Here is a 22,513-nt window from a genome sequence, read left to right on the forward strand (position 1 = left end):
TTAACATCTTATTTTGCTTTATGGTGTGCCTTTATTTTAATCTTATGATGCGAAAAATGTTATTTAGGCTCACAAACGAATCGGCCATGTCTTGCCTGCCGATATGGGCTTAAATCTACGGCAACGGCAACATTCCAATCGATCACATTCCAGAAACACCCACTCTCAAGATAATTAAATCCATTATTTTTTGGTCAATCATGTCATAAGAGCATCTAAATCATCTATTATTGTCTATCCATGATCAATATTTTCACACTAAATATCCAGAGTGCAGTTTTAGTCAGATATATGGTGCAAAAAATAATAATTTTGATCAAAGTGATTATCTTGAGAGATGTTTCTGGATTGATTTATGGGAATTAAACATTGAATTCCTTCCAATTGGCATATAAATTCATGACAAAGTGAGATTTTAAAAAACATGGTATATTTTGAATTCGTGTAGTGAATGGGATTTGGATACTTAGGCCATTTAAAAAAAAAAATTAAAAAAAAGCCTTTTCTTAAGAAATGGATAGGTTTAGATCTAGTAATTGAATTTAGATGAATTTAATTGATTTGATGAATGAATAACTGATGAATATGATTTTTTTGTTGGGTGTTTCCTATTTGCTTTAGCGTTTAACCTTATCATTACCTTTTTTCTAAAACTGCAAATAATAACTTGTTTCTGTTAATGCTGTTCAGTGTTTTATTTCCTTTACATTTTAAATAAATATATCCGAAGAAGAAATACAAACTTGTCAATCCAAATGTCCAGCAAAAGAGGCTGATTTAGACAGCATTCGCAGATATCAGAATTTGGACTACTCCAAATGCAATGATCTACAGGACATTCTTAATGGGAAAGTAGTGGGCAGAAAGGCATGTTATGCATGGTTTGAAGAGCAAAAACCTGTAATTTACAATGCTAAAATTGAAAAGTTGAGGAAAAACAAGGTGTACAGAGTTGCTTATTGGTTACAATCTGAGGAGTATGATGATGCTACTGATTATGATATGCCAATGTACCAGCTAGCAACTGATCTTCTCCATAAAGACTTAGTCTATTGCTAGAAATTGTAATTTATTTACCTATCTGTTACAGACTTACAGCATATAATACAATAATATTAAAGTTCTGATCTTGAGAAAATCACATTTTTGAATTTAAGGCACTGGGTGTTTATTACTATTTCCGTCACAATGGTCAATTTTGTAATTAGCTACAATTAGGTATCTAACTAATTATATGCTTTAATTTCAGGTCATCCAAGGAAGATGTTTTATATTTTTTTCAGAATGCTTCAATCTATAATAACTGAAAATTTCATTCAGTTCTCTTAATTTTTAAGAAAGTTATGGTCTTTTGACTGTCCTCGATCACAGCTTTTGTGTTAAGTAAATGGAAAAGCAATTGCTAATTTCAGAGTATGAAAATTGCCATAACTTTTATAATACTGAAGATATGAAAGTGAATTAGGTATCAAATTAAAGCTCTTTTTTATGCTTTATCTGATGGGATAAATTACAGGCTTGATCTTTAAAATCTCAAAATTCTGTAACATCCCTACTAACTTCACACGGGAGGGCTGGTCCCCTACCGCAATATTCCACCTCCACCCATTCCATAGGGGGGGGGGGGGGGGCTTTCTGGATCGCTAGCATGGGTGTTGTGGACCGAAGGGAGTGGTTTCCATAGGGCTGGTATATGGACATTGTGGGCCGAATGGATTCTTGGGCTCAGTCACTCAGGCCTGGCAACTCGGTCACTCATGCCCGGTGGGATAGCAGCTCACTTACTCTTAGCAGTTTCTCTGCCAGAAATTCTGCCCAAAACAGGTAACAGACTCTGTGAGAGAGAAGGGGAAAGAGGGTGGAGAATCAATTTTAAACATTTTCATCTTTTTTTACAGACCACAGCAATGAAGGAGGAAAGTCTATCCTTGCGTGGATCTCTGGAGTGCTAGTATGGGCGTTGTGGGCTGAAGGAACTGGTTTCCAGAGGGCTTTATGGACTGAATGGATTCTTGGACTCACAGTTCAGTGAGTCACGGCTGGTGGGCTGGCAGAGTCACGGCTGGTGGGCTGGCTCTTTAGTCACTTACAGCTGGTGGGCTGGCAGTTCACTTGCTCTTGGCTGGTGGGCTGGCAGTTCAGTGACTTACGGCTGGCAGTTCACTCAGTCATCCCTCCTTCCTTCACCCCCCACCCCCTCAACTCAGCTCCTTGCCATTTCCCTACCCGCCCCCACCCCATGCATTCAATCCATCTCCCCCAAATCTCCCCCCCCCCCCCCATGCACTCCATCTTTCCTTGGCTAAGAGCCACATATAGTTGTCCATGCTGAAATACCAGTTTGTCGAGGTAGATCAACACCTTCTGCATTGTTTGTCCTTGCGCTTTATGGATCGTCATTGTAAAACTTGATTGAATGGGGAATTGGGTCCGTTGAAGGGTAATGTCTTCACCCTCTGTTAAATTTAGTGCTATCCTAGGAATGAGAACAATGTCATCTTTGAAGGCTCCCATGTTGATTATTGCAATGATCAGATGATTGTGTACCTTTTCCACAATCAACCTCATTCCATTTCATAGCTTTGGCGGTTCCACGTTTCTCATTAATATGATTGGAGATCCTTTTTTCAACTCCAATTTTTGTGGTGGTAATCCAGAGATCTTGCGTGAATCGAGGAATTCTGTTGGGAAATGAGTAGCACGAGTTCCGTCAGTGACAGCATTGAAAGAAAAGTACTCCTTAATGATTCCAGGGAAGCGTCCGATGCATGTAGAATTGATCCTTCTCATTGTATTGTTGTGCGGAACCAAGATACAATTGTTAGAGAATAATTCTGCAGGGTTGTCAAATGTGGAATAGATTAAATCAATACAATCCTCCAATGTTTTTGCTGATTGAAATGCCATAAGACATGCTTCTATTTCATCATCTTCATTCTTTAAAATGTTGTCTTCTCCAACTTTCAACAAAAATTGAGAATAGTCACCTTGTCCCTCTGTCAATCGCATATTTGTCGGCAATTGAAATTTGGTGAAAAGTCTCCACAAGTAGGATTTCTTGATGCAGGCATTTTCAACATCAGCATCATTTCCCCTTTTCACCACAGGAAGTTGTCGAAAATCGCCACAACAAACGATAAGAATGCCACCAAAAGGCTTATTTGCTGCGTACTTGTAAGTTCTGTCCACCGCTTCAAAGCTTTCTCTCCTAATCATTGGACATTCATCCCAAACAATGAGTTTCGCTTGCCTCATCAAATGTGTCGTGTTAAAGTTCTTCTCAATGTTGCAGAATGTACCCTCGACCACTTGGATGGGAATCTTGAATCGAGAATATGCAGTTCTTCCACCAGGCATTAATGTTGCTGCTATCCCAGAGGATGCTACAGCAATAGCCACATCACCTTGACCTCTGACTTTGGAGAGGATCAAATTGGTGATGCATGTTTTTCCTGTTCCTCCTGGTGAATCAATGAAAAACATTGAAGGGAGATTCCTTTTCAATGAGTTGCACACCTAGTCATACACTGCTCTCTCCATTCAGCAGAGACTCATTCACCTCATCAAATTGCTGTTGTTCAGTTCAATCGTATTGCAATTCCTGTAGCAATTCTGGATTGTCATCATCAAGGTGTATACATCCATTTCCTGGTTGTGGCAAATTAAAGAATTCCATTGTTTTGTTGTAACTCTCAAGCTTGCCTTGAATTATACAATCGAGTCCTGATCATGATGTTTCTCATCAATGTGATATTAGGATTATTCATTGTTCTCCGTTCTTTTTCAAGGTAATCTTCATACATTGAATTCTTGAAGTGATCCCATAATTGTTCAGGATTGTTGATCTCAGTATTCGTCAGCAAAACAACAAACACATCTCTCATTGCACTGGGGAGTCTTGTGTTCACAGCATCTTCCATTGTTAGTTGCCAATGGTCATCAGTCTGCAACAAACCTCTTTGTCTGAAGATGTCTTTGAAGAAAGGATGAATTTGTCCATCATGTGCCTTCAATGAATCAAAGGATACTGGCCCTTTTATGTGATGGAGAAGCAGTCTCAAGTAGTAGTGGTCACCACATTTTGGAGACACGGTATACACTCGTCCCAGAACGTTAGATTAAAAAATACCTGAATGATCTTCCATTCCCTTGCCAACCTTCCTTCTTTGCCATCTCTTATTGTTCCATGTGTAAAATTGGTTGAGTTCTTGTCCTCAACTTCCACCCCACCAGCCATCGCATACAGCATATAATCCTCCAACATTTTTGCCACCTCCAACGGGATCCCACGACTGGCCACATCTTCCCATCTCCACCCCTTTCAGCAGAAACCGTTCAATCCGCAACTCCCTCATCTCTTCCCACCCAAACCACCCCCTCCCCAGGTAGTTTCCCCTGCAACCACAGGAGATGCAACCCCTGTCCCTTGACCTCCCCCCTCAACTCCATCCAAGGACAGTCTTTTCAGGTGAGGCACACTTGCACCTCCTCCAACCTCATCTACTGTACCCGCTGTTCCAGGTGTCAACTCCTGAAAATCCGCAAGACCAAGCGTAGGCTCGCCGATCATTTCACTGAACACCTCCGCTCAGTCCGCCTTAATCTACCCGATCTCCAAGTTACTCAGCACTTTAACTCCCCCTCCAATTCCCAATCAGACATTACTGTCCTCCTCCATTGTCAGAGTGAGGCCCAGAGCAAATTGGAGGAACAGCACCTCATATTTCACTTGGGTAGCTTACACCCCAGTGGTTTGAACATTGACTTCCCCCAACTTCAAATTGCCCTTGCTTTCCCTCTCTCCATCTCCTCCCACCAGTCTTACTATCTCCAACTACATTCTATCTCTGTCCCTCCCACTCACTTGATATCAGACTGAAGAAGGGTCTCAACCCGAAATGTCACCTATTCCTTCTCTCCAGAGATGCTGCCTGTTCCGCTGAGTTACTCTATTTTTTATATCTACCTTCGATTTAAACCAGCGTCTGCAGTGCTTTCCTAAACACAATTTCACATTGGATTTTGGTTAAATTTTATGATTTTCAGTTTGGGGGACCCAATTATAATGCCCCAAAATTAAATTAAATCCAATTTCACAGTAAAAATGTTTTAACATTATAAATATATGCAGATGTACAATTAAACAATTAACGCACCAAACCTAATGCTGCGTTTCGTTTGGAGACCAAATTTCATGAAAGTCTGAATAGACGACACAAATGGTATTCTTTAAAAATACTACACAAATGTTTTAATATTTTATTAAGTTACAAAATTAATAATCATACCGTATAAATGAATGCAAGTCAATCGCATGTCAATTGGTGAAAAAATACAGTAAATTGATAAAGTTGAATAAACAAATTATTTTTTGCCAACTTGTGGTACAGCTTCCTGAATTAAGTAAAATTTTCTCAGCTACTATTCTAAAATGTCATGCAAAGCTTCCTGCACCTTGCCCAACAATGTTATGCAGTCATACCTTTGATATTACCAAAGATTCACCACTGTCTGCGAGAAGAAATTTCTAAATGATTGGCCCTTATCTTGAAACTGTATCCCTCATTAAAGAATTTCACACTGATGAAAATATCCGAACATCTCTCCTGTTATGCCTCCTTAGAATCTGATCTGTTTCAACAAGATCACACCTAATTCTTCAAAGCTCCAGAATACAAATTATCAATGTGACACGACTCCATTTAGCTTTTAGTGACCAGTTATGTACTTATGGCTTGTCACAAATTGACATCACCCATCAGCTGGATTATAACCCATGACAGAAATGTTATTTGCTGTACTCATGCAGAATAATGGAGGGATGCAGTTACATCCTATATCACATTACACCGACTCTTAAATGTGCTTAATGTCTAAATACAAAATAAATCAATGAATAGGTTGTCACTGTAGCCTTGTGATGTAACAGACATTTCCAGAGTTAAATTATTTACAAAAAATTGTGGATTATGCACAAGTGCATAGTAAATGTCAGAATTAATGTTTGAAGATGCACCTGAGATTACACAACACTGTTAGTTTATGCGTTTTACAAAAATATTATCGTATTAATTTACCATTTGCTGTCATGGAACTAATACATCAGAAACTATGTTCATTACTATATTCATCACACACCATTGGATTGTCCAACATAAGTTTATGGAGAGATGCTTAAATATAGTCTAGATTTAAGATATTTTGCTGTTTAGGCAAAACTACAGTTTCTCAAACATACACAATCCAACAGTTCCAATTAGTTTGTACAAAATTTGGCTTGTTGAACATGAACAAATGCTACCCAGTTAGCTGTGAAACAAAATCCATCATTTACATTTGCTACAATGATATTCAATGGAATTTGTCGATAGTAGCCACAACTAAATCATTCTTTAGACAACTGAACTATAATATTGTTTCAAATCAGAAATAATTTTAATGCATAATTAGAAGGAACTATTATCCACATACATAAAAAGAATTTATAGCTGTAGAATTTGGAAAGCAGTAATTACAACTTAGTACACCATTAAAAATACAAATCCCATGCAATGGAAAGTAACATTCACCGTATGGTGCTGTAAAAGGAGTTCATACATACTTTAAGCTTACATTAATTTTACATTTCCCGATTTTACACAAGGCGTCTACAACACAACTCAGCCAGCAGCTTGAGATTTTTTTTACCATTATTGCAACGGCAAAATATGGGACATTACATAATATTCAGGAATACATTCCTTAGGGATTCAGATAACAAAATCATGTAATCATTTAGCTCAGTTTACAATCACAGGAAGTCTCCAATTTCTCCACAGGAATTAAGGGTTTTTTTTTTAAATATAATTGCCCACAGGGATGAGGTATAGATACACAAAATGGCAAGAATCCGTGGTGATCATTAGGAGAGGGAGCAAATTTGAGTTATAAAATGCCCTTGCAGATTATTTGATTTAGCATTTGGTCATTTAAAAAAAAAAAACAGTATTTTGACTGGTTATAAACACGCCCTGGCCATATCCTTCCAATTTAGCTATTACATGCGAATGATTCAGACAAGTTTAAAGCACTATTTTATAATGGGGTTGCAAGTTTTTACCTGTTACCTGCGGTATGTCTGTGGTGGAAAACTACAAATCCCGGCGAGCCTCTCGGCGGCCACGTGATCATGGGATGACGTCAGCGGTGCGGGGTCGCTCCATATTAGGGATGGGTCGCCCGTCACTGGGGTCGATCTCATGCCCTGCACCGTCCAGCATGGTAGCAACCAGGCAGCACCTTGGTGGGGCTGCACCCCACCCACCCACCCAACACTCGTCAACATCAGCCGGATTAATGGGAGAGGGACGGGGTGGGGAAGTCAAACAGACTTCAGCTGCATTTTAATGGGAAACATTGCACACGTTGCAACAGTTCAATGTACAGAGAAGGAACTGCAGATGCTGGTTTACATGGAAGATAGACACAGAATGCTGGAGTAACTCAGCGGGACAGGCAGCATCTCTGGAGGGACAGTGGGGTGGGAATGAGCGGAGGGGTTCAAGGCTGGAGCCGGCTAGTGGACAAACGCGTATCTGCAGTGTTTACAGATTACTGTAAAAATCTTTACAGCACAAACACACACGCACACGCGCGCCATTCGGCCCTACTGGTTTAGCCTCCCCTCGTCTGCTGCCCTCGCCGAAAGCAGCGAGTTACACGATAGTCAATGCAAGAGCGACAAGCTACATTTGCAACACTAATGAGAAACACGCGATTTTAAAAGGCAGACGGTGGAAGTTGGGCGAGAGTGTCGCGCAGATCCAAAGTGCATGCACCAATTCTAATGTTATCGATTGCCACCAAGTGGAAAGCGCTAATCCGGCAAAACATGATCTAACTGTTGGCTCTAGAGGAAGACAAATTCAAATCCAAGCCCGTGACGGTGGTCGATACCCATCAATTTAAACGATCAGAGTAGATCATACCCATCACAGACTGGTCTCACCGAGATAAACCTCAAACATCTTCTTTGTGCGAGCAAAAGGAAAGAAAAAAACATTTTAGTACGATTTTAAGTGTGCAATCATTTTTATTAATCACGAGGCAATACAATTTCGGATTGTTGCAAATTTCACAAAGTACAAACATATAAATTACTGATTTGAGTAGTAAAAGCATTACATAGGTGAAATTTGGCAAGAGCCGAGCTATTGAGTCACTCTTCGAGCATCTGCTGTGCAATCCGACAACGTTTAGGAAGGAAACGTACCGCGAATTGCATCTCGCATTTTAATAACTCTCAAAGCGGAGGGAAAACAAACATCGGTTAAAACTCGAGTTGCATTTATATCCACATCGCAACTTCGGTGATGTCCTATGAAGGAATCGGCGGCTCCTTTTCCAACGCTGCCCTCTCTCCGTCGACTCGGATAGAGGCCACAGCGATTCTGCGAACAGCTTTCACCCGCGACTTTAAACATCCAGCACAGAGCAACATCTTACATCAGTACTTATTCCTGGTTTGCGCCAGGCAATGCGTAAACGTTTCCCCTTTGAAAATAGATGTCTTTTTACAAAATAGCTTCTTTTTAAAAAAAAAACACTTCATTGTGAAGCACAGTACTTTTAAAGGCGACTCAGTCCTCAATCTATCAGTGTGCCGAGTCCGAATCGCTCGAGTCCAGACTATATCTCAGCTTTGAGTTGCTTAAAGTTGCCTTCTGGGCGCAGGAGTTCTGGGCGCTCCTCCGGAGACATTCGAGCGACTGCAGGAACGACTTCTTGGCTTTCTCCTCCTCCAGCGCCGAGACCCCTTCCTCCTCCACCTCTTGGATCTCATCGAAGGTGACCGGCTGCGTTTTGAACCTGGCCTCCCGGGGTCTCCTCTGCTTCAGCTTGGACTTTTGCAGCTGGCGCCGGAGCGACTGCGGGAACTCCTCCGTTATTCCGGCGTAGTTGGGCATCACCGCCTGGTAACTGGTGCAGATCCCCACCACCTCGCCCTGCTTGCCTGATGCCATCCGCTCTCAATCGCCGCGCTCTGCTCTGCCTTCGCCGGGCTCCGTCTCTCAGAGTTGCCGCAACTTTGACTCAATCTGCGTTGGGGAGACAATATATACAGGCACTCCGGCCCACGTGGGCGCAGACTCTGATGACACAGTTGCCTTTTAAAGCGATCCTGTCCTGCCCGCACACGTTTTATTTTGGTTGACGTACTTGAAATGATTTTATTAATGCCCGAGCCTTTTTGTTTGTGGACGCGATTTCCCGCTGACCCTGAAATGGATTGATTGTTAGCAAAGCGCGGCGTTGCAAAGACAGCTTTATATGTGGTGCGAAGCTTCGTTTAATACACAAAACGTTCTGCGAGGCAGTAACATGGGGAAAGAGGCTGAAATAATGCAAGATCAACTCCATATGGGTTAGAAGGAACTGCAGATGCTGGTTTAACCCGAAGATAGATCCAAAATGCTGGAGTAACTTCAGACTGGAGAAGGGTCTCGACCCGAAACCCGAAACGTCACATATTCCTTTTTTTCCAGAGATGCTGTCTGGCCCGCTGAGTTACTCCAGCATTTTGTATCTGTCAACTCCATATGAGTTTTGCTGAACAGTTTCCTAAAATACAGCCATATTCTATTTGCCAACAGACACAAGTTGACACCGTACTGACCATAACCAAAGTCGAAGCTGTCAGCCAAGTCGGATGAAGCCGTCGGCATCCCATAGTATAGGAGTACCTTACAGAATGCATTATGATGTTCATGTTGCGGCTTCCCGTGGTGTTACAGTGAGGGAGTTTCGCTGATGTGTTGAACCCGCTAGTGAGTGCAACACGAACGGTAACGGGAACTGCTTCACTGCAGGCCAACAATATTTATCCACACCATTGCTTATTGTAACCAGCAGATGTTCCGAAGCACTGTCCGAGCGAGCTTCTAATCTAAAGGGAGCTGAAATAATAATGACTATCGCAGGAGTCGGGGAAAAGGCAGAAGGATGGGGTTAGGAGGGAGAGAGATAGGTCAGCCGTGATTGAATGGCGCAGTAAACTTGATGGGCCGAATGGCCCAATTCTGCTCCTACCACTTATGAATATAAACAACTTCTGATGCGTGTGACGTCCCCTCTAAAATGCAAAGTATCGGCGCTCTAGTGTTTCGGGCGAGATTTTTCTGAACATTCTTTAGGTCAAACTCAAATATCAATTTTGAGTGTTCTCAGTCAATTCGCCAATGACCCAAGTAACAGTGAAATTTGGCCCTGTTAATTGGTAAACCTGCCTTGGAATTCGCTCCCATTGTCTGCTAATAACATCCGGATGTGCACATAGGGAATTTCCTCTGGGAATTCGATTACCTCTTTTATGAGCTGGACGCATATGTCTTGCCGTAACTTACATCAAACCTGGTGTTCATGTTGATTGAAGGAAATCCCTGTGCACACGGACAGTTCATTAGTTTTGTTCAAATCTCTCCAGCCCCACAAATGGCCAGATGTGAATGGAAGTTTACATTCCATTCGCGTCTGAGAAGGCCACCTCTGAGCAGATACAAGACACGTGGTCAAATGAAGAACAGGAGAGGAATAGCAGGTGTGAGATTACACCTCAGTAATATCACCCCAGTCAAGTGCCTGCTTCAAAGGTACACAAAATGGTGTACCTTCGATCTTCCAGCATCTGCAGTTCCTTCTTGAACACAAGTGCCTGCTTCAATTGTGTACGAAGAGTGGTGGGTGTATGGAACCAGCTCCCAGATGAGGTGGTTGAGGCAGGGACTATTGCGACATTTAAGAAACAATTAGACAGATAGTTGGGTTGGATAAGTGGAGAGGGATTTGGGCAAACGCAGGCAGGTGGGACTAGCGTAGATGAGACATATGAGCAAGCTGGTGTGGGCAAGTTGTGCCGAACAGGGCCTGTTTCCATGCTGCATGACTCTGCTTCCATTCATTTGGTTAATGCTCTTTAGTCTTTGCATATTTTGGGTCTGCATATCATACGATGGTATAGAGAAGCAGCCAAGAATATTACCTTTCTTAGTTAAGACAGCATGTTCTAACGTTACCATATAATCTGAAAATCGGCAATTTCTAACATTACCAATGTGATCTCACTGACTTCTTAATTCTGAAGTGATAATATTTACTTCTCAGCACCTTGCTCACCAGATCATTTTTCTTTCATGATCAAGAATTGGACACATACGATTCATTTATTTATAAATATTCTTTATGACACTTTATAAATATTCTTGTTTTGTTTTTTGTTTTTTATGCTGTTTCACACTTGCTTTTTATTTTTTTAAATCTGTTCAAAATAAAGAAGATTATTATTATTATTATTATTATTATTATTATTATTATTATTATATAATTGTTCTATTTAACACATCCATGTTAACCAGAAATTTGAGGAAACTGTTGCATTAACTTCTTTCCAAACATCATTACAGTTAAAGGTGTCACATGAAATTGAGTTTCAGGAAGGGTGATTAGTGGGATACTTTGAGAACCATGAGTCAATGTAACAGAGAGCCAGGATACAGAGAGGGAGGTTCATACCCACCCACAAACTAGCTGCACACCCATTCCACCTTGGAAGAGTTTGCAATGGGTCTCAAGAGTCATATCAGAATCCATGCAATCAGAGTGGAAGCAAGTCAGACACAATCCCAAGGGGAGAAGAAACATCTGTCTATGCCACCTGATATTCTACATTCTTCACTCCAGGCTCCTGTCTCCATTACAATCGAACGGCATTGAGAGAGCAGCAGTGTAAAGCACACTGAAAGGGAAGGTCACCAAATCAGAGAGCTGGATGAAAAAAACATGCACAATGGTCCATCTTTTAAAATAAGACATGCAATAACTAATCCATCCTCGCTATATTTCTGTACATGTAAAATGAATAGTTGTATTAATTCCACATCAGTTATTTGTTCAGGAAGCATGTGCTAGTATGAATTGTTATATCTCTGATTTATATTTCTTTGAATGACTATTCAAAAAAAAAATTGCCATTGTTGAAAGGAGTATGAAAAACATTAAACCTTTAAACTGGTACTAAACCAAGTTGCAGCTGATAGTAATCAGATGTTTTCCATGAATCAGCAGCACTTGCAACATACTAGATCAGATCCTGTTTTGGTCTCTCATTCAATAACATTTTTTTTTAAATCTACGTATATGAAAGGACATTTTATGGACAGCAGGATTATCAAGTCATCACCAACAATATACAGAACTTGCTTTAATAAGTAGAATCTGAACAGGGGTGTTTCCATTAATAAATAATTACAGATTCCAAGAAAGAAAGGTAAACGCTGGAATAAAAACAGCACCCTCAAAAAATCCCCAGGCTATCCAGGCATGGGCGTATTTCATTTTTATATTATTGCTGGCTATTGATATTAACAGAGGCATTCTTTTGAGGTACATCGTAATTTCTAATAAACTAGAAAGAGAATAGGTTTAGGATTGTGAATTGTCAGCCCACAGTCAGTTCATTGACAGTCATGCCCTGCATTTGTCAGCCTGGTAAGTCCATCTGCTCTCTCACAAAGCTATCACCTTACGAAAGAAAATCACCCTAATGACAGTAATAATGTCAGCATCTAAAATTAATCATCTTACAAGAAGACACCCAGGGGGGTTTTCTTAGTTACTGTCAACACTGACCTAATATCCATAAATAATTGAAGTATAAATCATTGAAACATTCAAAACTGATCCACAAAAGAGAATTGCAAATACAAATTATTTGCTTCCACTCAGGTGAAGGTGTAAAATAATCAGACAGTTTCAATGAATGATGATATTCTGAATTCAACCATTATTATTCTTCAGCTAAATACACTTATGGATAGAGTTATAAAATATTTGCAATATGATGGATTGTATTAAATATAAATAATCTTTAGCAGGACAAGAACAATCAGCATTTTAAATATGAACATATTCTATATATAAATTCTCCTGCATTGTAACACAGCTTTGCTCATAAATACCCAAACTTGAAAAATTAAGTTTTCAAATATTTTACACTGTCAAGTATTCCCCCCCACACCTACTTATGAAAAGAGCTCCATCTATTGCTCAAGAGAAATAATTCATAATTTTTAAGTGTATGGGTTTCTTACTTTAACCTCTCTACCCCCCGAACGTACAGCCCTCCACTCACTCTGCAACAACCCCGACAGGGTGATCAAACATGCCGACAAGGGAGGTGCCATGATAGTCTGGTGCGCTGATCTCTACTGCTCTGAGGCCAGGCGCCAACTTTCAGACATCCTTGGACCATGACCCCACAGACGAGTACCAGGACATTATCTCAAACACTATCACTGGCTTCATTACTTCCGGCTCCCAGCCCTCCCAAGCCTCCATCCTCATCATTCCCCAACCCCACACATCCCGATTTTACCATATCCCCAAAATCCACAAACCTGACTGTCCTGGCAGACCCATTGTTTCTGCTTGTTCCACCAAACTTATGTTCACATACCTCAACTTCATCCTATCCCCCCTGGTCAAATCCCTCCCTACCTATGTCCAAGACACCTCACACGCTCTTCATCTCCTCCATGACTTCTGTTTTTCAGGCCCCCATTCCCTCATCTTCGCCATGGATATCCAGTCACTCTAGACCTCCATCCCTCAGCAGGAGGGTCCTAAAGCCCTCAATTTCTTCCTCAGCCGCAGAACCAACTGATCCCTGTTTACCAATACTCTCCTCTGCCTAGCGGAGCTGGTCCTCACCCTTAACAACTTTTCCTTTAACTCCTCCCATTTCCTCCAAATCCAAGGCATAGCTATAGGCTCGCACATGGGCCCCAGCTATGCCTGCCTCTTTGTAGGGTACGTCGAACAATCCTTGTTCGAGGCATGCCGTGGCCCTATCCCGAACCCTACCTCCGCTACATTGATGACTGCATTGGCGCTACCTCCTGCACCCATGTAGAACTCACTGGCTTGCCACTCCCTTGCCACTCATGTGGCCCACTGGCGTTGAATCCCTTCCCTTATTTCGAGGGGCGTCTCCACCGCATCCAGCCCCCCCATGTCCAGCAGCGGAAGGACCCTAGACTGGGGTCCTCCCCCACCGAACCTTGGCGTTGGCTACACGGAGCTTCAGTGCGTCCCTCAGCACGTACTCCTGCAGTCTGCAGCGGGCCAGTCAGCAACATTCCCCGATGGACATCTCGCTCCGCTGGGTGGTCAACAACGCTCGGGCAGACCAAAAAGCGTCTTTCACTGAGTTAATGACATCCGTCACAGAAGTCTCTGTTCGCATTAACCAACCTGATCTCCCGGTGGCTCAGCACTTCAACTCCCCCTCCCATTCCGAATCCGACCTTTCTCTCCTGGGCCTCCTCCATGGCCAGAGTGAGGACCTCCGTAAATTGGAGGAGCAGCACCTCATATTTTGCTTGGGTAGTTTACACCCCATGAACATTGACCTCCAATTTCAGGTAGTCCTTGCTCTCTCCCTCCTTCCCCTCTCCTCCCGAGCTTTCCCACAGCCTACTGTCTCCGCCTCTTCCTTTCTTCTTCCCGCCCCCCCTCCCCCACCCTCACATCAGTCTGAAGAAGGGCCTCGACCCGAAACATCACCTATTCCTTCGCTCCATAGATGCTGCCTCACCCGCTGAGTTTCTCCAACATTTTTGTCTACCTTCTTCTAAGTGTATGGGTGCTCTGTTTCAATTTTCTGCCATGACTCAGTAAATCCCTGGTTTAACTCGGTTGCAAGCTTTTTCTCAGCTAATGACACATTTAAAATCCACGTGTTGCAGCAGAACATTGAGGGCTGTAGAGGATCAGCGACGGCGGTGGATGCTGAACAAAAGGCAGGTGAGGAGAACAGCGGCTCTTATGTTCTGCGTCCTCATCGTCGGCTGTTGGAGACCCCCCCCCCCGGGGGCACAATGGCTGAAGGCTACAGGCTGGGCGAAGAGAGGGATGACAATTCGCTGGCGATCCGGATGCAGGCAATGACTGCAATGGGCACTCATTGAAAATAGCGTCAAAACCAGGGCGAATCTTGCTAATGGACTCAGTGGGCTGTTTCTATGCATTCTGTACTTAATCAGGGATTGTACTTATGTATGACAAAAATCTAATGGGGCTGACCCACTGTACGAGCTAATTCAAGAGTTCTCCCGAGTTTCCCCTGATTCGAACTCGGAGAATTATGGTAATAGCCGCTCGTTGGTACTCGGAGCTCTCGTGGACATTTTTCAACATGTTGAAAAATCTTTGCGAGTCTTCACGAGCTTACCGTGTTTCCCGAGTACCTGCCGCTAAGAGACGTCCCGAGCTCTGACGTACCCGCCATGTACATTCTACGTGCTTACCATGAGTTTGATTTTATTTTAAACTCAGGAGATCTCTTGAATTACCTCGTACAGTGGGATAGGCCCCTTTACTGATCTGTATGCAAAACAAAATAATTTCACTGTACTATAGAACTAATAAAATAACTATTAGAAAGCAAAGCAGTGGAGGCGTTTATTTGATTAAAAACAAAATGCTGTGAATATTCAGCAGGTCAGGCAGCATCTGTGGAGAAATACAGGGTTTATGCTTTCTGTGCAGAAGGCTGTCAAGGAGAGAAATCAATGTTACTGGTACTATAGTTATAATTGGTTAGATATGTGGAATTCATTAAGGGCAGTCATATAATTTTACAGCACGGAAAAGGCCATTCGCCCCTCCACATTTATGCTGACCAACAAATATATCTTCTAACACTTGGCCTGATGCCTTCAATGCCACAATGATTCAAGTGCTCATCTAGTACCCTCTTGCTGGATAATGATGTGGGTTTTGAAGTGAGATGACTCTTGTCAAGCGCTGTCAAGAGGCAATATGCCTGTGGCGCCTTCACGCCCACGTTGGTTTTGCTTACAGCCTGTTAGCGCTGGCGACTCGCCAGCATCCTCACGAGAAGGTCCAGCCACAAGAGCTCAATAACAACTCCAAGGTCAGACCCACTAATTGGCCTTATCTGCACACGGGCCATGATTAGTGAGAATTAAGGTAAAAGAGGCTTCTGGAATAAACGAGACACAAGGCGTCTGGCTCAGCTAAGTGTCGCTTGTTCTTTACTTTCTGTCGTGGGATTTAGTAGATTCTACATGTCCAGTTGGATAACCTGGACTGATTCATCACTGTGAAAGAGATACATTCCCAGTGATTTAAAAAAAATCCAACATGAGAACTGAGGGCATAAGTTGGGGAGAAGACAACACAATAAACCACTTTAGATTGGAGATGGAGTGGTGGTTAAACAAAATGGCTTCATTTTCAAGGGAGAGGAAAGCTCATTAATGTCAGCTAGAATGGAATTTGGATACATTGAATAAAGCCTTACAGAGAGGGGGAAAAAAACCCAAGTAGGTGGAGATACTAGAAAATGACAGGAGAAAGCCTGGGGAGAGGTTTGGGTTCATGGGCTCTGTAGCTTTCAATCAGCTGAATTCTGGAAGAGGTTATAGGATAACAAATGTCCATCATTGTCACAAATGTAACACAAGCAAAATACACGTCCAGTTTATCAGCAACTGTGAGGTAAAACACGGGCAAATGCACAAATAGCAGTGTTTGATCATGCTGACAGCTTGCTGGAGAAGCAGGGCTCTGATAAGTAATCATGTCGATCAGAAAATTAAACATCATTAATTTTCTTTCCATATTTAGGGACTACATCCAAAATATTTTGTACCAGTGAATATTTTCTAAATATTTCAATCATAAATCCAAAAGCTGGAGTTTTATATTCCATGCTTTGAACAGTTTATTTTGTTGGGGATAATTGTTTTATTGGGAAAACCTGTCACGTATTTTGAGGTTTGCTATTTCTCCAGCTACACCACCAAGAATAAATAAACACACTTGGAAAACACGATAGGTTAAAAATGTTCTGGATCATTCTGCTGCCAAACCAGTTAATTCCAAGCGTCATAGCAGAAGGCAGGATTTGCTGCAATGAAGAAGACCTTGATATTTGGAGTTCTCATAATGCTTTTAATTAAAATAACTGATACAAGGACATGTTTGCGAATGCCAACGATGAAGTCATTATTAATAAGCTGAGACTTGAGCAACATGTGCATGCCTGACTCACGTTGCTATTGCCCAGTAACATTTTTAAGTGCATATCGGAGCAGCAAGTGATTTCATATATTGCATGATCGCAATTTGGTGACGTTTGCCAGCTGTTAGAAAATGTTTAATGTAGAATTTTAGCACAGCCAAAGTTCACCAGACTGACCGCTGGAATGGTGGGCTTGTTGTATGAGAACAGGTCAAGTTCTTAGAATAAAGGAGAGAAAAAACTTTTTCACCCAGAGAGTTGTGAATTTATGGAATTCCCTGCCACAGAGGGCAGTGGAGGCCAAATCACTGGATGGATTTAAGATAGAGCTCTAGGGGCCAGTGGAGTCAAGGGATATGGGGAGAAGGCAGGCACGGGTTATTGATATGGGACAATCAGCCATGATCACAATGAATGGCGGTGCTGGCTCGAAGGGCCGAATGGCCTCCTCCTGCACTTATTTTCTCTGTTCCTACGTTTCTAAGTAGACTAGGCTGGTAGGGTCATAGAGTCACAGTCTTACAGCATGGAAACAGGCCCTTCAGTCCAACATGCCCACAACAGCCAACATGTCTTATCTACGCTAGTCCCACCTGCCTGTGTTTTGCCCATATCCCTCTAAACCTGTCCTATCCATGTACCTGTCTAAATGTTTCTTAAACATTGTGACAGTCCCTGACTCAACGACCTACTCCAGCAGCTTGTTCCATACACCTACCACCCTTTATGTGAAAAAGTTACCCCTCAGATTCCTATTAAATCATTCCCCCCTCACCTTAAACCTATGTCCTCTGGTTCTCGATTCCACGACTCTGGGCAAGAGGCTACATCTACCCCGATCTATTCCTCTCATGACTTTGTACACTGTATACCCGATTGAATGAGAAGCAATCTCATTGAAAAGTACAACATTCTTTGGTAGATTTAGTAGGGCAATTTCAGTGATGATATTTCTCTTGGTTTGAGTATCTAAATCCAGGAACCACAGTCTTAATATGTGGGATCAACCATGTCGGATGGATATGGGAAGACATTTCTGCGGGCAGCGGATAGTGAATATTTGGGATTCTCTCTCTACCCAAGGCTATATATATATGCCTGGCTGAGGTATATATTCTAGAATATTTTAGATATTGTGGAATAGTGCAGGGAAAGAGGTCAAAGATCAGCAATGGTCTTAAGGGCCTGTCCCACGTACGCGACCTTGGCTCGCAAATTACGCGACCTCGTGGTCGCTTGAGGCGTACGGGCACTGTATGGCCGCGCGTGGCCGGTCCCACTTAGAAGCGCGGAGGGGTATGGAGTTTTGCGGGGCTGGTCCCGACATCACGCGGGGCTCCGAAATTCTAGCAGTGACCAAAATCTTTGCGCGCCAATGGCCTGTCGGCCCGCGTACGCACGCAGGCGCATTGCGGTTGTACGCAGCGTCTTGACGTCGTACGCAGTGTCTTGATGGCGTACGCAGTGTCTCGACGGCGTACGCAGCGTCTTGGCGGCGTATGCCTAGCGCGTGGCGTTGCGTGATGACGTCACCGCCCCGAAGCCGTGTGGCGCCCAAATTCAGTTGGCACGCCTCCCGCCCAGCTGATTTGTAAGCGCGACCTCCACTTCTGGTTGGTCAGCCAAATGCACGCAATCGCATGCAAGATGGACAGGCCCTTTAATGAGTGGTAGAGAAGGTGTGAGGGACTAAATGCTTCTCTTTCATACGTCCAGGTAACTGCAGCTCCCAACATACTGGATGTTTTGGAAAGACTGAGCAATTGAAATGTTTATTATCAGAAACATTCTGCCAGGGCTCCCTCGTGTGCAGGACATCTGTCAATTCTTCGTCTACCCGGGTTAAGATGTGATTCCCCATTGGCTAAATTACAACAGGTTTATGCTTGAAACAGGAAATATCACCAGGAAACTATTTAAATATCGAAAGATACCCTTTGCTGCAAGACCGGGAAGACTGCTGCAGTGAACGTTATAATTCAGCTGCAGCAAGAACACTGCAGTAAGAATTTAAAGCCAGAATTTCAAAACGCTTGTGCTCCTGTTTGTAACGTGGAGGCTAAACATTACTACCACCTTTGAAATAAAAATCAAAACCAACACAAAACTAATTACAATTAATTAATCTACGTATTGTTCACAGCACAATGAACACTTTCCTTCAGTGTTTAACTGAATTGACAATCTGAAGTAGATGAACCAATGGCAAATATAATTATTATCTAAGCATGGCTTTTGTTTCACTGCTGATACAAATTGTTAGGCTCACCATCCTTTCAAATCTTAAAATAAATATAATAAGTCCAAAGATTTATAGTTATTTTTTTTTTTTAAATAAAGAACATGATAAATAAGAGCAGGAATAAACAAGTTGATCCTTCGTGGCTGTTCAGCTGTTTATATCATGGCTAATCTTTTAACTCCATGCCATCGCTCTGCTCCAAACATGCATTTCTTTACTTGTTTAATATCTAAAATTGTATAAAGCCTGTTATGAACATACTTGATAACGGAGCCTGAACAGCCAAGTAGAGAAACAAATTCACTGCCTTCTGTGCAAAGAAACGTCTTAATCCCTGCCCTAATAGCCGACCCTTTATTTTGAAAATGTGATACTGGTGCCAGATCCCCAGCTACGGGAAATGTCAATTCCACACACATCCTGTCAAGTCCCTTAAGGACTTTGTTATGTTTCAATGAGACCATCTCCGCTTCCTTCAAAATCAAGAGGACAGGCCTAGTTTGCACCATCACTTAAGGAAACAAAACATCAGGAAAAATGCTGGAGGAGCTCAGCGGGTCAGACAGCATCGCTGGAGAAAAGGAATACCTAACGTTTCGGGTCGAGACCCTTCTTCATCCCAGGAATCTGCAAAGAGACTGGTAAAATCAGATAGATAAAGGTAGCTGAGATGAAGGGTTTATATACAATGTTTTAGAATGTGTTTCTAAGACCAACACATTCTGGAGCAAACTAGAGTGGTCTGTACTAGATTTTAAGTTCTGCGTTGAGATAGGATTTGATAATAAAGTTATTGTTTCCTTTTGTGAAAAAATCTAGAATTAGGGGTCACTTTTAACAAATAAGTGGTCACATGTTTCAGAAGGTTACTGAGAATGAGCAGGAGTGCAAAGTTGAAGTTAAAATCAAATAGGCCAAGATCTTATTTGATAGCAAAGTAGATTCAATACAATGAGTGGTCCAATGCTATTCCTAATTTATACATTTGTATGAATCATTCTGGTGAATCTTCATCGCACACACCCAGCACGTATACCCTTCTTAAGATAGGGATATCTTATATATCTAGGGAATAAACAACATTCCAAATGTGGTCTCACAAATATTCAACATAAAATGGCTTGTTGCTATTCTACATAAAATGTTGGCCTATAGAGCAAGATTTTATATTATACACCTTTAGATGTTAAATAAATATTATATATTTAACACCTAAAGTATCTTGAAAGTTGGCTACAGTGGGAGCATTAGAAAAGGCAGTAGCTATACTGTAAAAATATCAGAACTGCAACTAAAAGGTCCAATTTTACATTTACAGATGTTAACTCTCAGCCAAGTGTAAGAATTAACTTGTCGCATTTTACTGATCTGGGAAGATGATTCTCATGAAGCTCGTTCATTCTGCTAATCTGCCTTTCACCATTAAAAGCTGAACAGCTGCTATAGGAGAAAATAGAGCGTCGAGCTTGCAAACGAATGAAATGGTAACATTTAAATGCAGTTAATTAAATAATAGAACAATCCATCTCGTGAAAATGTCATTTCCTAAAAATGATCACGTGTAAACTGATATAAAATTCAAACATTGGCTTTGGTTTTCAACCCTAATTAAATCCTGGAAAAGTGGACATTTATTGGTATATTTATTTATTAATTAGATTCTTGTATGCTCCTTAACTTTCGTTCAAGGGCTAACTTTTGGCCTCCATTAAAGTAAATACTTTTTTCTGATTTTTTTCATTCATTTGGTGTCACGTTTAACATTGACCAGTGAAGCTGTAATATTAATGGTATACTGCATTGGTACACATGGATTTTGTACAGAGTAATGGTCTATTTTCTAGTATATTGCTGCCTTTTCCTCCCCCTCACCCCCAAAATACTCAGTTAAAATACTGTACACTTATTTTAGCACACAGTTAAAGTACTTAATAAATATCTAATTATTTTTCCTTTTAATTCAATTTGCTTTAGCCTCTGATCAAATTTTATCATTTCGCCGAATCTAGAAAGCAGATATCTCTGCACACCCTCAACTCTCAATGAGCAGCAGGTCACAATCGTACAATTTGTGGCAATTTACTCAGTCAACCTTTCAAAATCTTTCCGGGAGACAGAACACCCATGCTGATGCCAATACCCGAGTGTAGATGGTACACATACAACGTCAGCCTCTAAAATTAAGTTTTAAATTGTTGGGGATGATCCAGCCAACTATTAATGACTATGGTGAACAACTGGAGCTAGTTACACGTAACATTTCCTAATATATTTATTACATTGCAGTTATCAATCTGCTTGGCTTTTAACGTATGATTTCACAGATCTTAGGGGACAAAAAAACCCTGTTAAGTAATTGTCTGAATTTGCAGAGTTACCAGTTAATATTAATTAAGGTCCTGATCTCAGTGCCATCCAGGTGGCGTTTGCACATTCTTTGTGACTGACAATATCTTCTGGGCATTCCACTTCACAAAGATCTGCTGGTTGGTTTATTGGCTGTAAATTACACCATGGTGTAGGTAAAGGACAAAAAACAATCAAAAGGGAGATAATGGGCATGTATGGGAGATTAAATTGCAGGGGAAATGGGACTAATGAGGTTACCCTTCTCAGAGCAGATGTGGACCCAATGGTCTACATGCCTCCATCATAATAACTAGACAGTAATGCCCCTGTCCCACTTAGGAAACCTGAACGGAAACCTCTGGAGACTTTGCGCCCCACCCAAGGTTTCCGTGTGGTTCCCGGAGGTTGCAGGTGATTGCCGGAGGTTGCAGGTAGTGGAAGCAGTTAGGGAGACCGACAAAAACCTCCGGGAACCGCATGGAAACCTTGGGTGGGGCGCAAAGTCTCCAGAGGTTTCCGTTCAGGTTTCCTAAGTGGGACAGGGACATAACATACTTAAAATTAAAATATATCAGAATGAAAACCAAATTATCTGTATTCAGGTTGATAGTGTACAATATATAAACAATATGAAAATAAATGAGGATCTTGAGAGAACAGATCCTTTGTAAGTATCTTGAAGAAAAAAAAGGAAATTAAAGCAGAGATTTAGAATTTTGTTATTATCATCAGACGTTGGCGTTTAAAAATCAAACAAAAACATAACCGGTTATTGATAATCACAAGGTTATTTTAGATCAGAATCTTACTTTGTAAATTGTACTTAATTCAATGTGGTG

At 41.6% G+C, this 22,513-nt stretch overlaps 1 protein-coding gene across 1 annotated transcript; it reads right to left on the minus strand.

Moving 5' to 3' along the window:
• Nucleotides 1-8,051: 8,051 nt before the first annotated feature.
• Nucleotides 8,052-9,335, minus strand: c18h11orf96 (chromosome 18 C11orf96 homolog). The gene has a single exon (XM_055649364.1). The coding sequence runs from the start codon at nt 9,000-9,002 to the stop codon at nt 8,634-8,636; it is 369 nt and encodes a 122-aa protein (XP_055505339.1). The 5' UTR covers nt 9,003-9,335; the 3' UTR covers nt 8,052-8,633.
• Nucleotides 9,336-22,513: the final 13,178 nt, after the last annotated feature.

This window comes from Leucoraja erinacea, chromosome 18 (genome assembly GCF_028641065.1).
Source record: "Leucoraja erinacea ecotype New England chromosome 18, Leri_hhj_1, whole genome shotgun sequence".
NCBI classification, from domain to species: domain Eukaryota; kingdom Metazoa; phylum Chordata; class Chondrichthyes; order Rajiformes; family Rajidae; genus Leucoraja; species Leucoraja erinaceus.